This window comes from Typopeltis vanoorti, chromosome 13 (assembly GCF_054136105.1).
Source record: "Typopeltis vanoorti isolate ZY-2024b chromosome 13, IOZ_Tvanoo_1.0, whole genome shotgun sequence".
NCBI lineage: Eukaryota > Metazoa > Arthropoda > Arachnida > Uropygi > Thelyphonidae > Typopeltis > Typopeltis vanoorti.
This window is the reverse complement of record NC_143561.1, coordinates 89,640,057-89,657,348: the sequence shown is the minus strand read 5'-3', so window position 1 is coordinate 89,657,348 and position 17,292 is coordinate 89,640,057. Positions and strand designations below refer to the sequence as shown.

General features: G+C 35.1%; 1 protein-coding gene across 2 annotated transcripts in view; it reads right to left on the bottom strand.

Moving 5' to 3' along the window:
• The window catches only part of LOC150100350 (tetratricopeptide repeat protein 29-like), a 267,893-nt gene that overhangs the window by 51,177 nt on the left and 199,424 nt on the right, over window positions 1-17,292 (bottom strand). For both annotated transcript variants that reach the window (XM_090402521.1, XM_090402520.1), the window contains exon 9: window positions 6,056-6,179. In XM_090402521.1, coding sequence (XP_090258647.1) covers window positions 6,056-6,179 — 124 coding nt within the window. The remainder of the gene's footprint in view (window positions 1-6,055; window positions 6,180-17,292) is intronic.

Genomic DNA, 17,292 nt, shown 5'->3' with positions numbered 1-17,292 from the left:
ATGGCGACTCCAAGTGAATCCCCAGAAGAGCGTAGCGTCCTATTCTCTAAAAGATCAATGTTTCCTAAAGAAGATATCCACCTATTCAAAACAAAAATCCCATGGCTAACTGAGATCAAATATCTTGGCGTACTATTAGACAGAAAACTGAGCTCCCATATGAAGACTCTCTGTACAAATACATCAAAAACCATAGTCCAGTTCTACCTGCTAATTAACTGGAACAGTAAGCTGAGCACCAGAATCAAACCACTCATATATAAACTGATGGTTCGTCCAATACTCACCTACACCTCTCCAGCCTGGAGTCATACAGCTAATACTAATACAGTATTCTTAAGTTACAATATGTGCAAAACAAATGTCTGAGAATGATCCTGAACACCCCATAGTTCGTACATACTGTGCAACTTCATCACGACACAAATGTCCCCCTACATTTACACTTTCATGCAGACTATAGCAACCAAATTCTTCTGAAAAGTATCTGTGCACCCCTAACAAACTGATCCAACTGGCTGCAGATTATGACGCAATGGATTATTTCAAACATAAAAGACCAAAAGCCATCCTAAACTACAATACTGAGGACTAATCTCCAAGCCCAATCAGGGCGAGCAATTAGCTCATAAAACTTTCTCCACTCACAGTTTCTCTTAAGATAGCAGGGAATATGAAAAGCATTTGCTTCACCGTTAGGTCAGTAATGTTGTATGTTGTAAATATAGTTTACGAATTGATTAGGATTGGATCTAACATTGAAATTGCGATATAAATTTTTATTACTGCAATTACATTATAGCAGGTCATTGCATCCATATTGTAACTATAAATGTCATATGAAAACGAATAAATCAATACCGTATTTACTCGAATATAACTCGCACTTTTCGCCCCCAAAATTAAAGCTAAAAAATCATGGCGCAAGATATATGTGGGGAATTTTAGAAACTAAAGTTTTCAGAAAAAAAACTGAAAATGTGGATGACTTACCAAGAATCTCCTCTTTGTTATACCTACTTCTGGCCTCGAGTGCGGTTTCCTTGTGTGCATTGTCATCTTCTTTCCCATTATTCCAAGTAAAAATTACAAGTAATTTACAAGATTTCCGATACATAATGAACACCCTTCACGAATGTCTGAGAAGTGAAAGCAGAAGGTAAAATAGACAGCAATGGTAGGCCAATAGAGATAGAACGGCTATGAAGATGTGGATATAATTGGCGGTATTAACAAAAGATCACGTTACAAAACACAAAGTCAAGCCAACATTTTTGAGCTGAAACGCTAATTCTCTTCAACCAAATTCCATATTATCTGATACTGTCATAACAACATTCACTCTATATGTCTTAGTTTTAACACGTTTACGAATTTTATTGCAGCTTAGTGTTTCAGTTAGTGGGGCACTCACACACACATCTAACTAAAAACAATAGATTTTAGTTAGATACTGTTTGCCGGTCAAACATATGGTTTTGCTTAAGTCTAAACAGCATGGTTAATGTGTGTGTGTGTGGGGGGGAATGTGACTCATTAGTTAGTGCCGTTTTTATACCAGTTGTCTCTAATCACACTAAAGAAATATATTACACATGTTGAGAAATATATTACACAGACAGCCAATGTCTCTGGGGAAGGCGTGTTGTTTATTACTGCGGGGAGCGAGTTATTGTTCCAAAGTGAAAATGGTTAAACTTTATTTTCTTGTGCGATGTACAGTATATGCAAAACTTTTTAATTTCTTTTTTCATAAAGTAAAATCAGGGTACAGGGGTGTGAGTCATATGCAAGGGCGAGTTATATTCGAGTAAATATGGTATTTCTGTTTTATTATAAAAAGCGACCATCCTTTTTTTAAAATCGTTCCTTGAGGTCCAAAGTGAAAATGGTTAAACTTTATTTTCTTGTGCGATGTACAGTATATGCAAAACTTTTTAATTTCTTTTTTCATAAAGTAAAATCAGGGTACAGGGGTGTGAGTCATATGCAAGGGCGAGTTATATTCGAGTAAATATGGTATTTCTGTTTTATTATAAAAAGCGACCATCCTTTTTTTAAAATCGTTCCTTGAGGTGTCGGGGGCCGCACGAAATTGCTTTGGGGGCCGCCAGTTTGACACCCCTGGTCTATGCATTATAAAGACAGTGACAGGTCTATATTATGCACCCTATCAGGATAGATTGAAGGTCTATGGGTTATAAAGACAGTGACAGGTGGAAAAGAGATATGACAGCACATATAAGTTATTAAAGGGGAAGACTTTTTTTCAATACGTGACAGGAAGGGAAAGAATAAGGAGATCATCCCAAGAACTTATGTAGGAGTGTCATTATCTAGGGTACTAGAATCAGATTTTTTTTTTTTTTTTTTTAGAGGGTGGTGAATAACTGAAATGGGTTGGCAGAGGCAGATATGAGTGCTTCACTGGTGAATGAATTCAAAAAGTGTGATAAGCAGTTTGTGAATAGTTAAGTACAGGCTTTCCATGATGAGTCTGATTCTGTGGAGATGCTCAAGAAAATAATTTCTCTGTGAAGTAAACTTTTTCTATTTGTGACTTTGCAAAATACAAACTGTATTATATTAGCCAAAACCAAAATGCACTATATGATAGTAAAACATAACAAAATATGTCAAAAATTGTGAATAAAAATAGTCATATTAATGAAAAAAAAATTTACTTAAATTATGTTCTGGTAGATAAAAGCAAGCAATAAAGTATAATACAGTTAAAATTCTAACAGATGTTATTTTAATCTTAATTTATACATAACATTAATTATTATTATCTAAACATCTCCATGAAGTCTTTAGATTCATCTTGAAAGATTTACACTATTACTATTATTAAGGAGAAATATGTTTATCATATTTCTCCTTAAATTCATTCAACGACAATGCACTCACAACTATATCTGGTGACACATTTCATGCATTCACCATTCTTCAACAAAACTTCCCTCCATCAAATCATCCTCAATGGCATTAGTAAACAAATTAAACAGCAGTGGTCAACCAAAGAGGCCGGTGATATTCCACTGGTTACCTGGCTTGTCCTTTCTCTTCTTTATTCATGTCTACTGGGCATCATATCCATGTCACCAGCTTTATACTTATTTGCTTCAAATTACTTAATAGATTTCCACATAGTATTCTGTCAAATGCTTTACAAATCTAGGAATATTAAGGTGTGACCCTGATTTGGCTTAAAATTTATTTACCACATTTGTTGCTATCATTTGCTATATTTATTGCTCTCCAAACTCTGATAACACTCAGTCCTCTTTGATTACAGCAAAAGTAGCTAAAGCAGCTCATCAGATCACTTGGTTACTGAAGAAAACTTTGACGAGCAGAGACAAGCGGGTTATTGTTCTTCTTTATCGAGTCTTGATAAGACCCCATCTTGACTACTGTGTGCAGATCTGAGTATCAGGGTTTCTTGGTGATGGGGAGAGGTAGAGAGGATCCAGAGGTGAGTGATCAAGATGGTAGCAGGTCTATGGAATGAACCCTAAAAGATTTGAAGATTTGTGGGTTACAGAAACTGGCTGATAGGCAGAAAAGGGATGATATGATTGAGATATTCAAATTACTGAGGGGTTTTTACAAGATTAATTCAGACGAAATTTTTCAGAACAGGTGTGGTGGCAGGAGAACTAGGGGCCATCCATGGATACTGAGTAAGAGTGTAATTAGCAAGGGTGTCAGAACAAGGTTTTTTTACTTGGAGAGTGATGAAGGAGTGCAATAAGCTGCCAGCACTGTCGATGCCAGGTTATTTTGCACCCTAGGCAAAGTTTACAAGTGCGCCACTTATTTCACAAGTTGGATATTTTTTAAAATGAAATTTTAAATATAAAAAATAACAATTATTTTGGCATGCTTTATTAATAATATATAATATGTATAATATACGAAAATCAAATTTTAATTTTTCTTGCCTTCAATTTTTCAAAATTTTGCACCCCTTCATGGCTTGTGCACTAGGCAGTTGCCTAGTTTGTCTAAATGGTAATGCCGGCCCTAGCTGCCAGAGTCTGTTGTGTGTGCCATGAATTTTGAACTGTGAATGAGTTCAAAGCAAAGTATAATAGATACTGTGCAAATGCTGAATAGTTCTTGACATAATGTTTAGAGCCTCCCTCGATGAGTCTAAGAACTTCTTGAGTTGCCCATAATAATAATTATTATTATTAATCTCTGAAGCTTGGCTTTCTGTAGTCTGATAACAGTGAGGTTATCTTCCTTGGTGATATCAAATTTCACAGCTCAAACTGACTTCCCTTTCAAGCTGAAAGATATTATCATATTTACTCGAATATAACTTGCACTTTTTTCCCAAAAATTAAAGTTAAAAAGTGGTTTGAGATATATGCGGGAATTTTTGGAAACAATTGCAGGAAAAAATTAAATTGACATTTGATTAAATCCCAAATATTCATTATAATTGCTCACATTATTTATAAAATGAATATATTTAAATTTTAATTATCAACGCTATTTACGATATCAGCTGCTCCCCTTCATCATGTGATATATTTGTATCTTTAGCAACAATGCTTCTGTAATTAAATTAAAACAAAGTTTCATTATTGCTTGTCCTTTTATCATTTCAGAATCATATGATCTTTGCATTTAAAACCAGTATTGTAACTTGAATGTTTCTCCATATTTCAAGTAAAAATTACCAGTCATTTACAAGACTGCAGATACATTATGAACAATCCTTCACGAATGACTAATGAGAAGTGAAAGCAGAGCGCAAAACGGTCCTGTGATATTCCAAAGACAAAGGCAAACCAATGATTGTTGAGTTGAAATGCTGATTCTCTTCAACCGAATTCCAAAATATTTGAAACTGCCATAAAAACATTCACTATCTATTTTTTAAAGTTTTAAACTTTTTTCGTATGCAAGGTATATGCAAAACTTTTTAATTTCTTTTTTCATAAAGTAAAATTAGAAGTGTGAGATATATTCAAGTAAATATGGTATGAAGTTTTGCTGTCAGTAATAACTTAACACAAATTGTATGTCTATCCCAACACACTAAATCTTTCTTAATTAGTTCTTCTTCCAAATATAATGTGGATGTCAGCTCTCCTCTTGATAACTCTGACCATAGCCTTCATGTTTTTCCTCTTCTGCAGAATGCCCTTCACCTTGCCATTCTCAATCTCATGTTCTGAAATCTCCTTTATATAAAGGAACTCTCCTGTCCTCTTTTTAATTACTTGGGACTAGGTCAGTACTGAGATTTAAATTAAACAGCTTTGTCAAAGACACTGCCAATTCTCTACTACTGTCTATGGAAACCATCTAATCCTATAGCTGTATTCACATCAAGATTTTGTAACATCCTTAGTACCTCCAGTTCATCCACTTCTATTCTTACAGTGGTTCTATTACATCAATCATTGCAATATCTCCATCTGGATGACACACCCTCAAAAAGTGATCACTCAGTAATTCAACATTTTTGTTGTCTTCTTCTTCTTCTTCTGTCACTTTTCTGCCATCTGCATTCCTTAAAGTTATCCTTCCATAATCATTCTTCCTTTTACTCACCACACAGCAAAAGAACGTTTTGAATTTCTTCTGATCTGTTTGGATAATTAACCCATTCCTTTCATAATCTTCTTCTACCTTCCTTACCATGCTGGTCAAACCTCTTGCCTATGTTTTGCACTGATTATGAACATACTAATCATATTTCCCTTATATTTTTCCCATGAGATTTTTTTAAATTTTTTTTTTTAAAGGCTGCTATATAATAACATGCTTCATTCATTTTACTCTCATCTGATTTATCTTCCTAACCTTATAAATAAGGTATGCATTCTGACACTGGAAAAACATCCCTTGATCATTTTATGTGGAATGCTAACATCCTTCCCTCCAGTTTCTTACTGCACGGCACTGTTTCAAGCTGAAGTCTGTCATTATCACCAACTTTGCAGTCACCATGCACCCATTCTTAACTGAAAATTTCACATGGCACATCTAAAAATGCTAAATCATATTTTAAATAAAAAATAGTTATACGAACCATGAAAGTATAAATTTGCCCCAGAGACAAACATGAAGAAATTAGTGAATGGGCAAGGCTTTGTGCCCGAGCAACAGTCTGACACAACTTGAGCAGCTGAACAGCAGTTAATAAATTTCCTTTACTAGAAAAAAAAAAGTATATTTGAGTTTATATTTTCCATGATATTACAAAATACAAAGTTGCAAATAACGATAGCTTATACTGTAATACAATATAAATATATTTTTTTAAAACTTATCTTCTCATTACTGCCTTTTTTTCTATACATTTTATTTTTAATGGAAGAATACGTATTAATACCGCACAACATAAATTGAAAAAGTTTTCTGAAAGATCAGTAGACAAAGTGGTGTAGTGTGATGAAGATGATTTTAGTTTAATCACAAAACTTGAACTTGGTTTACAGGTTCATTTTTGTCTCAGGAAACTGCTTTAATAGTTTTATTTATTTATTTATTTATTTTTAGTAACAGACATTTGTATGAAACTCTTTTTTTTTTTACATCTTATTTCAAATTCGATTCAGTTTAGTTCACACTATGATAAACAGTTTCAAAGAGCTAGTTGATTTTTTCATGCTACATGAGCTTAACAAACAAATTTTGTGATAATTGTATTATGGATGGATGAAAAAATTTAAATAGTTAAAAAAAAAAAGATTTTTAAATTTGAATGCATGTGCAAAATACAGCTTTTCAGATAAAACAAGAGGAACCAAGCATCAGAAAGAGAGCAGTGGCTCTAAGAAAGGCAGTATAACAAGCATGAGCATGAACATGAAGAATATAAAGTAGAGAATGTGTTAAATGACAGATTAATGACAAAAAAAACTTCTTGAATTATCTGAAGATTAATAATGCTTAAAGAGGTTAAACATAATTTTTAATTATGTTGTGCTTTACATTATGTCATCAGGAATTACAAAAAAAACTTTTAAAAAAAGACACTACTTCATTAGTAGCTAACAACAACAAGAATAATTAATATTATTATCATCTGACCTCCATCGAGTCAAAAGATTCACAAGGAATCACAGGGATATCCATACTCTCTCATGCAAAACAGATAACTGAACCATGCTCGAAACCTATTCACAGTTTCCACACTCATTACATGTCTCACTCCCCTGCTCACACTCTTCTTATACAGCTTACAAGGATGGCCTCTTGTCCACATTAATTAATTAACTATATTCTCCACATTAATTAATCTGGTGTGCATATAAGTTGATTTGTATCAATTTATATGTCTCAATCATATCCCCTTTTCTTCTTCTTCTTCAATTCACGAGGCTCTGCAAGTTGCATTCCCTCAATCTCTCCTCATATCTGACATTTCATAGACCTGACAATGACTTAGTAAACCTTCTCTGGACTCTCTCCCCCAAACATCCTCATCCCCTTGAAAACCAAGCAATCAAATCTGTGCACAGTAGTCCATATGTGGCCTGAATGAAATCCTTATATTAAGTATAAGGACTCATATTAAACAGGTGTCCCAAAGGTGTCATAAATTCTTGTTATGATGTTCTTACAATTTTAACAAATTTGATCACTAAACTTGAAGTTTCTATCTACCACTACACTCACCAGATCTCACATCTCTTCCACCTCCTTCAAATTTGAAGACAGAAATCTTGCAACATTAACCTGATAAGCAGATTGCTGAAACACGACCCCCCCCCACCCAACAAACCCATGCTAACCATCATAAAGAATACATGTATTGCTATTATCAACCCCACTTCTGAATCCTAGTCTAGTCCTCACCAACTTCTCTAACACCTTAACAACAACCCCAGATGCACAGACTGGCCCATAATTTATAGCCTTAGTATTACTCTTTTTTGTGAACCTGTCCTATTGAAAGATTCATATTAAACAGGTGTCATAAATTCCCTAGAGTATTCCTTTAAGACACACAATATATTGTCAAGTCCTACTGCTTTATTAACATCGAGTTTACTTAATTCCTCAAATACCTCCTGCTCATTCACCATCAGTCTCCCTCCTCCACCATACCCTCTACACTCCAGGTGTTCATGATGTTGCCTTCACAAGGATAAAATATGCTGATAAACTGCTCATTAAATACTTCAACTATACCCTCTGTACTGGTTAGAAATCTGCCAGTGTCATCAATACTCACTTGTATTTAGCATCTCTTGTCATTAACATGGATGACAAAACATCAAGTATAATATAATCAACAAAGTTATATTTATTCTCTTTAAGTATACTGTTAATCACTAAAAATTCAAACATTCTGCCATTCAATGTTCAACCACACACAGGGACAAATTATGAATAAGATAATTTGGTTGAGTAGAATGCACAGCAGAATATATGACAAAAAAAAAAAAAAAGAGAGAGAGAGAGAGAACAACACATGAAGGATACAGATTCAATTATCAGAAATACGACAGGTTAAAGAGTATTGAAAATATGCATGCATAAAGCTGAGATAGGAAGCATCACTAAAATTTAATATCCTCAGTGATGGAGTGCTACTGTAGTTTTTTTTTTTTTTTTGTATGGTCAGATTACTGTTCACTATCATAATCCAAACACCTGCATTGAACTAGTAACCAAAATTGGAATGAGAGTCTTCATTGCCCTCTGCAAATCCCAACCTGTATCCAAGTCCTGATTCTCAAAAATATGTGCCTCTGCCATCCAAGATAAAAATACAGCTTATGTTCAATGGCTTGAATTAAAAAGTTCAGCTTCTCATTCAGCTTATACAACACCCAGAAACATGTAAAAAAGTTATCAATGATTCCAAAGCAGACTTCATAAGAATAAAATACGATAAACTAGCCTACTGCTCAATTGGCAGTCAATCCTTCTGGTCCCTTGCTGAGGCTGTTAGACATAACCTCTATCCTTCCATGTTGCCACCTCTCTTGCATCCTAATGGCACTATGGTAACCTCATTCAAGGAAAAAGGTGGACCTCCTGTACTTCCACAAACTGCCCACTGCATGCCTCCTTTGAACTTTTGCCAAAAAGACATCAGGAAAATTCCCATTAATCTTGATACTAATAACATTCCAGGTCCAGATGGTAATCTTCCAGTTGTACTCCAGAACTGACAACCATCCTGTATTGTCTACATAAACTTTCATATTCTACTGGCATCTACCTGACAGCATGGAAGCAAGCCTGCATTCAGCTTATACCCAAAAAAAAGGGAACAAAAGTCAGCCATCGAACTATCATCCCATTGCTCTCACCTCAGTACTTTCAAAAGTGATGGAGAAGGTTATCAACAACCAGTTTCTTCATTACCTGGAGACTCATCAGTTAATTAGCAATCTTCAATATGGATTCCACCATTCCTGTTCTGCAGCCAACCTCCTAGTTAATGTTACCCATTTTTGGACTCAGGCCATGGAAAGATCAATTTTGAAAAAACTCATGTTATCACTCTCAATATTTCTAAGGTATTTGATTGTGCCTGGCACTGAGGTCTCCTAAACAAGCTGCTATCTTACGGTCTCCCTTCTACACTGTATGATTGGATTTCCAGCTTCCTCACTGGTTGAAAATTGTGTCATAGTAAATGGCTTTCTTTTATCAGATTTCCCCATCAATGCTGGAATGCCTCAGGATTCTGTGCTCTCATCCATATTCTTCCTACTTTACATCAATGAACTCCTTTCTCTGACTTCAAATCCTATTCACTACTTTGCCGATGACAGTACTCTTCATTCCTCTTCCTCATTTGATAAATCCTGCAGTACCCCAATGTTAGATACCTCAAGATCTTCCATAACCAGTGACTTGAACACTGACTTCCTCAACATCCTGAAATGGGGTGAAGACAACTTATTAAATTTCAATGCTAAAAAAACTCAAGCCTTCCTTATTACCAGCAAGAAAAATCCTACCTCATTCCCTCTGATTTTTGATAATGTTCCAGTTTCCTTTCAAGATCAACTTTCTCTTCTTTGGTTGACTGTTATGTCCAGTTTATCTTGACACAAACATATTACTTACATAGCCTCCTTAGCCTCTGAAAAACTTGGTATTCTTTTGTTCTAAACATTACTTCTCTTCCTCTCAACTCCTAACACTTTATAAGTCTCAGATCCATCCAAATTTGAAGTACTGTTTCCACATTTAGACTGGAGCACCCAAGACATCTCTAAGAATTCTTGATGATATTCAGAAGGCAATCCACTTAATAGATGATCCTTCCCTCACAGATTCCCTTCAGCAACTTTATCATAGGCACTCTGTTTCAGCACTGTGCATGTTCTATAGGTACTTTCATGGGCAGTGCTCTTCTGAATAGGCCGTTATTATCATTCTTCCACTTTCTTCAAACCATACAAGAACTAGAGCATCTACTTCAATGTCAGTTTCCTTTATTCCATTCACCTCTATTCTTTGGAACAATCTATCCCCATACTGTTTTTCCCACTGAGTACAACCTCCTGCTCTTTAAGAAACATATCAACAGGTAAGTTTTTCTCCTTAATCACTTGCACACACATGGCACTGTAGTTTTATAGGTCTTGTGACTTTTCATGTGTGGGGTCAACTTAAAAAAAATGTAAGCTAAAGGTTATTATTATTACTTTTATGTTGCTCCCATCCACAAAAGGGTTACATAAGCATAAAGTACATTTTTACCATGGGTGAACTATGGATGTTTTTCTACTTTTTTTAATATTAATTTTACATTTTTTTTGTATTTATATTTATTTTTTACATAGTCCAGAAACCCTGTTCTACAAACCAAAACCATTTCAGACCTCAAATAAGTGTGGTGATGGTCTTACACCAGAAAATGTAATTCACCTCATCTAGAGACATTCACGTCCTCAGTGTGATTCGAACTCGCAACAGTTTTTGGAAAGCAGATACACTAACCAATCGGCCAAACAGACTGGCAAATCATAACAATCATAACCCTGTTCTAGATACTAAACATGAAGCTTTTTAGGCCATTTCAGACTTCATTAACTAGAGTGATGGGTCAGATATCACTAGTTATTGAGGTCTAAAAGACATCCAGAAACATTCATGACTCTAGTGGAATTGGAATCTACAGCCTATTGGTTGGAGAGCAGAGATACAATCCACTTGGTTGACAAAGTTGGTTAGATGGACATGTACTCTTCAATTAGAAATAACCTGTTCAAATCCTACAATGTGATGAATGTTTATAAGAGCTTTTCGAAAAATTAGTCCTTTTGCAAAAAACACAAAACTAGGCAAAGAACATATGGGTAAAATATGGGGTAAGTGGTTCTGTATGGGGTAAGTGGTTCTCCACACCTGTTTTGGCCATTCATAAAGATGAATGGCCAAAACAGGTGTGGAGGATACTGCTGAGAGGATGTGAATAGGACTGGTTATTGATCCAAAATTGAATTGCTGTATTTATTTACAAATACCAGAATATTTAAAATAAGTGAAGTTCAAGTAAATTCAGAGATGAAATTGTTGTACTAATTGAGTTTATTCACCCAAAAATGGTTGGAATAAGTGAAATATAGTTTGATGAGAATAGGAAGGGAGAAGGAGTACTGTTCATAGCAAGAGAATTATACTTAAACAAGATGGAGATAAATACAGAAACAATGGTAGTGGTTTCTGAGACAGTATGGTTAAAGGTGGAGGTAAACAGGATGAGATATTTACTTGAGTGCTGCTATAGGCCAGAGAATGTGGAAAGATGATAAAGAAAGGTATAGATTGGCTTAGTAAGCAAAAAAAAGTCTGATTTTAATTGTGGTAATATCAACTGAAACAAAGAGGCAGTATCTGGATGAACTTTCTTTACTATGGTTTAGCTATATTCTTGTATTTTTACATATTTTTTCTGTTTGATTTGTTTTTGAAGGAACAATCTATTGTATATGATAATTATTTTTCTTTAAAGAATTTTCTATATCTCTATACCAAATTTTTTTCTTTTTCTTTTTTTTTCTAAGCACTTCAGACACTGAATTATCTTGATTAAATAAAGATGATCATTTTGCTACAATAATCTTCATTTATTTTGATTTCTTTAAGGTAAAATGTTAATCATAACTGATATAATTTTCTAATACATATACTTTGTATATATTTGTTCTATTTCTTGCTTTTTATTATTATTATTATTATTATTATTATTATTATTCCTGATACCTCCAAGGAGTCCGAAGACTCATCGCGGGAGGACATCTTCAACTGTCTCTACATCTTACCTCTACTACGAATCAACGCCATCTACCGCCCACCTCCAACACTACCACAACTAGTAATTTTTGTCTGTAAATTGCGTGTGTTCTGAAGGGCCGATTTGTATGTATGCGGGATGAAAAACCCGAGTTTCCGGGAGAAAAAACCCTGCTACCTCCGTATGAGATCGGCTAACTCACCATCGATTGAAATCGACCAGATAAAGATTCCTCCCGTCGCGACGAGAATCGAACTTAGGCCTATTCCAATCGAAGGGCGCAATGTACCGTCGTTCTTCCAATTGCGCTACGGAGGCGCTTTATTTTTCTTTATTATTTTTCTCCATTTTGTTAGTATTTCTAATTTAGAGACTAATAAATAATGATCTGTAAAAATATATATCAACAAGTGGAGATAGTTTATGATTAATAACAACAAAGTCAATTATAGTTCTTGTTACCTGACCATTACAAATATATATATATATATATATATATATATGTAATAAATTTTTTAACTTGGGTATATTGTATATTAGGATAACCAAGTTATTTTATAAACTTGGTTATTTTAACTTCTAATCCCAAGTATGCAAACAATTAAGTTTGCGCCTGAAACAAAGTTCAAGTTTAATGATGGTACAACACCAGGGCAACTCATTGTAAAGGTGGGTAAAGCTCTCATCACTATTCTTAGTATTTTCCCATAATGTAAACCACATCTCACTAGAAGATGTATACTGCAATACATTATGGGTGGGGTCACTACCATACATCTTCTAGTGAGATGTGCTTTACATTATGGGAAAATACTAAGAATAGTGATCAGAGCTTTACCCACCTTTACAATGAGTTGCCCTGGTGTCGTACCATCATTAAACTTGAACTGTGTTTCAGGTGCAAACTTAATTGTTTGCATACTTGGAATTAGGAGTTAAAATAGCCAAGTTTATAAAATAACTTGGTTATCCTAATATATATATATTGGCTTAGACAAATGTGCAATTGCTGGAATAACAAGAGGAAAGTTTGAAGACATGAACGAAATCGAGCTACTCAATGGTCAAATAATCAAAGCAATAAAATTCGAAGACAGCTACAAATATTTGGGAATTTTAGAAGCATCACAAATTCTGCACAATAAGATCAAAGAAAGAAAGAACTAGAGCAGAATACATAAGACGATTAAGAAAACTCCTTAAGTCAATGCTTAATGCTGGAAATTGGTAAAAGCAATAAATACCTGGGCCATACCTGTTCTGAGATATAAGCAGACATCGTTGAATGGACCCAGCTAGAGATGGAAGATTTAGATCGAAAAACGCAAAAATTAATGACAATGCACCATGCCTTCAATCCTCACAGTGACACTGATAGGCTATATCTATCACGCAAAAAAGGAGGTAGAGGATTATTACAAGTGAAGCAAGTTAATGAAGAAGAAAAACGAAATTTAAATGATTATCTGCAGCAAACAACGGAAAAATTTCTAATTGAGGTAAGGAAAGAGGGTTTATTTAAACCCATGGAGACAAAATTGGAATACAAAACCAACCAACCAAGTAAAAGTTAGACCGAAAGATGGAAAAATAAGGCATTGCAAGGAAAATACCTTCACAGCATAGAGGACAGCACTGACAGCAACTTGACCTGGCAATGGTTGAGAAATGGAGCACTAAAGAAAGAAACAGAATCGGTAATTTTTGCAGCACAAGAACAGGCCATTAAAACCAACATTATGAAGGCAAAAATACAAAAAATTCAAGACGACAGTAAATGTAGATTGTGCAAAGAAAAGGAAGAAACGATAGACCACATTATAAGTGGATGCAGCAAAATCGCACAAATTGAGTACTGTAAAAGGCATGATAACGTAGCTAAGATAATCCACTGGCATTTATGTAAAAAAGTATGGGTTTGAAGTATCTAAAGACTATTGGAAGCATAAAGTTCACCAGAAAGTGGTTGAGAATGAAAAAGCTAAAATACACTGGGATTTCAAAATCCAGACTGACAAAAGCTTGGAATGTAATACACCCGATATTACAGTGGTTGAAAAAAGCGAAAACAAGGGTGTTACGTTTATCGAAATATCAGTACCAGGAGATAGTCGGATTGACAACAAAGAAAATGAAAAAATTACAAAATATCACGATTTGCAAATCAAAATTGAATGAATCTGGCAAAAGAAAACGAAAGTTGTTCCCATAATAATAGGTGCTTTAGGCGCCATCCCTAAAACATTGAAAAAACATCTAGAAGCACTCGAGTTAGATGGATTAAAAACTGGGCAGCTGCAAAAGACCGCTTTGTTCGGCACAGCTTTCATTTTCAGAAAGTATTTCCACAACTCATAGGTCCTTGGGTAGGGCTCGAATTAGTGGAATATAACCAGCCTTTTCTTAAGACTGAGGAAGCAAATCAAGCTTTGATGAATGTTATATATATGTGTGTGTGTATATATATTTATATATATTGTTTAAGACAGGGTATGATGAGATGTGTGTGTGATAAAAAGACCTCCCAGATGAGTCTTTGACTCCATGAGGTCTTGGGGTAATAATAATATATATAACACACATTTTTAAAAAAATTTCCATAATTTGCAAGAAAATAAGTATAAAAATTAAACTCCAACTGTACCTAATAATTTATGTGTGCTTCTCTGTTCCTAATAAATTCATTAATTTGTTTGGGCAAGGATTCTACCAATGTAGAATGCATTTTTTTTTTATTTCTGCATCTCGAAACCATACTTTTATAACAGATTCTATTAAGTTATCTTTGTATCACAATATAATCTTCTAAGTTTAAATTACTAAAAGGTTTTTATAAGATTGATGCAGGGGAAATGTTTCAGCTTTGTGATAGTGATGGAAGAACAAGAGGTCATCCTGGAATTTAAGGAAAAGTGTGGTTAACAAGGGTGTGAGAACGAGGTTTTTTGCCTGGAGGATGGTGAATGAGTGGAATTCATTGCCTGACTCAGTTGTGAATTCTTCATCTGTAAATGAATTCAAGAAGAGATATTATAGATATTGTTTTGCTAGTTTGGGTCTCCTGCAACGAGTCTACTGACTCCATGGAGATACCCATAATAATAAGTCTCTTTTTCACTATAGTCCACAATTTTCTGTTGGGTTAATGTCAGGAGAGTTACCTGCCTACTGAAGCAATTGGATGTTGTGATTTTTGAGGAATTCTTTTGCTTTTTTTGAAGTGTGGCATGGAGCGAGATCCAGTTGGAAGATGAGTTCTTTGTCTTTCTGAATCTGTGAGACTGCTCTTTTCTCCAAAATTTTATGTATTGGTCACATTTCATCATATCGTCAGCAGACACAAGTAATCCTGGACTGTCATGTGTAAAACAACCCCAGAATATCTTTTTAGCTGAGTGTTTAGGAGCTTGTCGAAGGTGGGCAGGAGAAATCTTCTCAACTGCTGATTTGTGAACATAGGGTACTCACTCTCCTTGGACAAAGAAATGGCTCTCATTTGAGAATATGACCTTCTTCCAGTTCTCAACAGTCCAATCGTACACTTTTGCCCTGGAGCCTCTTTTCCTGCATAGCCTTCATCAACAGTGTGGTTCTTTTTTTGGTCTGTGGGAGTCTTCCCTGTTTCCAATAATCTTCAATAGAATATCATTTCAGAAACATTAATCACACTAGCTGCCAAGTCTCTATTTAAGTCTACAGTACACAATCTTGGATTTATTTTGCTTTTCCTAACTTGTAAACTATCTTTATTTTTTGCACACATTTTACAATGTAAAATGTGGGCAAAAAAGGAAATGTGTGCCTCTTTAAAATCGCATTCAGTGTATCTAAATTAACACCACACTTATTGGGAATTTGTCTTTGAGTGATGACGGATGTATGCTGAGAAAAAGTACATATTTTTGAACACTTTTTTGGAGATGTATCCATTTTATAGCTACACAAAATGAATAAAATACAATGAATGTCAACTTGTGTATGTGATTAAAAAGGCACAACACTATTAATAAACATTATAGAGACAGTTAAAACGCACAGCATTCAACCAAAATGGTGAACTAAAACCAAAACTGAAAATAGTAAACCGAAACCAAAATAAAATTATTATGAACTGAAACAAAAACCAAAATCGTGGTGGAAATCTGGCTTCTTCAGAATAATTTGTTCACTATGACACACGCACACACACTGCTTTGAAAGAAGTCAACGGACAGCATAGTGTGATGAACAAACAGCCATGGTGCCCACGTTAATAAGATGTAGGACCTCCTTTTGCTGTGATGACTGCAGCAATCCTACAGGGTATACTTTTCACAAGCATATGATAGCGATCGATGGGAATTTAGAGCCTTTGTAGCTCAGTTGGTATAGATGAAGCCCTTTGGTGGAAAAGACATTTGTTCAATTCCTATCATTGAAGTGAGGAATTGAACAAATCTGGTCTCTTTTGATGAAAGGTGAGTTAGCTGGTCTCATTCACCTGGAAACTTGGGATTTTTTTTGTCCCTTAGAACAGGCAAATCGGCCACGTGAACACACACACACACACACGCAAATCGGCCACGTGAACATGCACGCACGCACACGGATCTACAGTCATAAATACTTAATAGTGTGATGAATAAGCAGCCATGGTGCCCACGTTAATAAGGTGTAGGACCTCCTTTTGCTGTGATGACTGCAGCAATCCTACAGGGTATACTTTTCACAAGCATATGACAGCGATCAATGGGAATTTAGAGCCTTTGTAGCTCAGTTGGTTTAGATGAAGCCATTTGGTCAAAAAGACATGGGGTTCAATTCCTGTCATTGAAGTGAGGAACCTTTATCTGGTCTCTTTTGATGAAAGGTGAGTTAGCTGGTCTCATTCACCTGGAAACTTGAGTTTTTTTGTCCATTAGAACAGGCAAATTGGCCGTGTGAACACACACACACACACACACACATGGATCTACAGTCATAAATACTTAACCCCACATGGGATGGGGGTGTTCAACTCATAATAATAGGGACAGCAGAGAAATGGGAGGTAACTCCATACAAATAAATTGATTGGA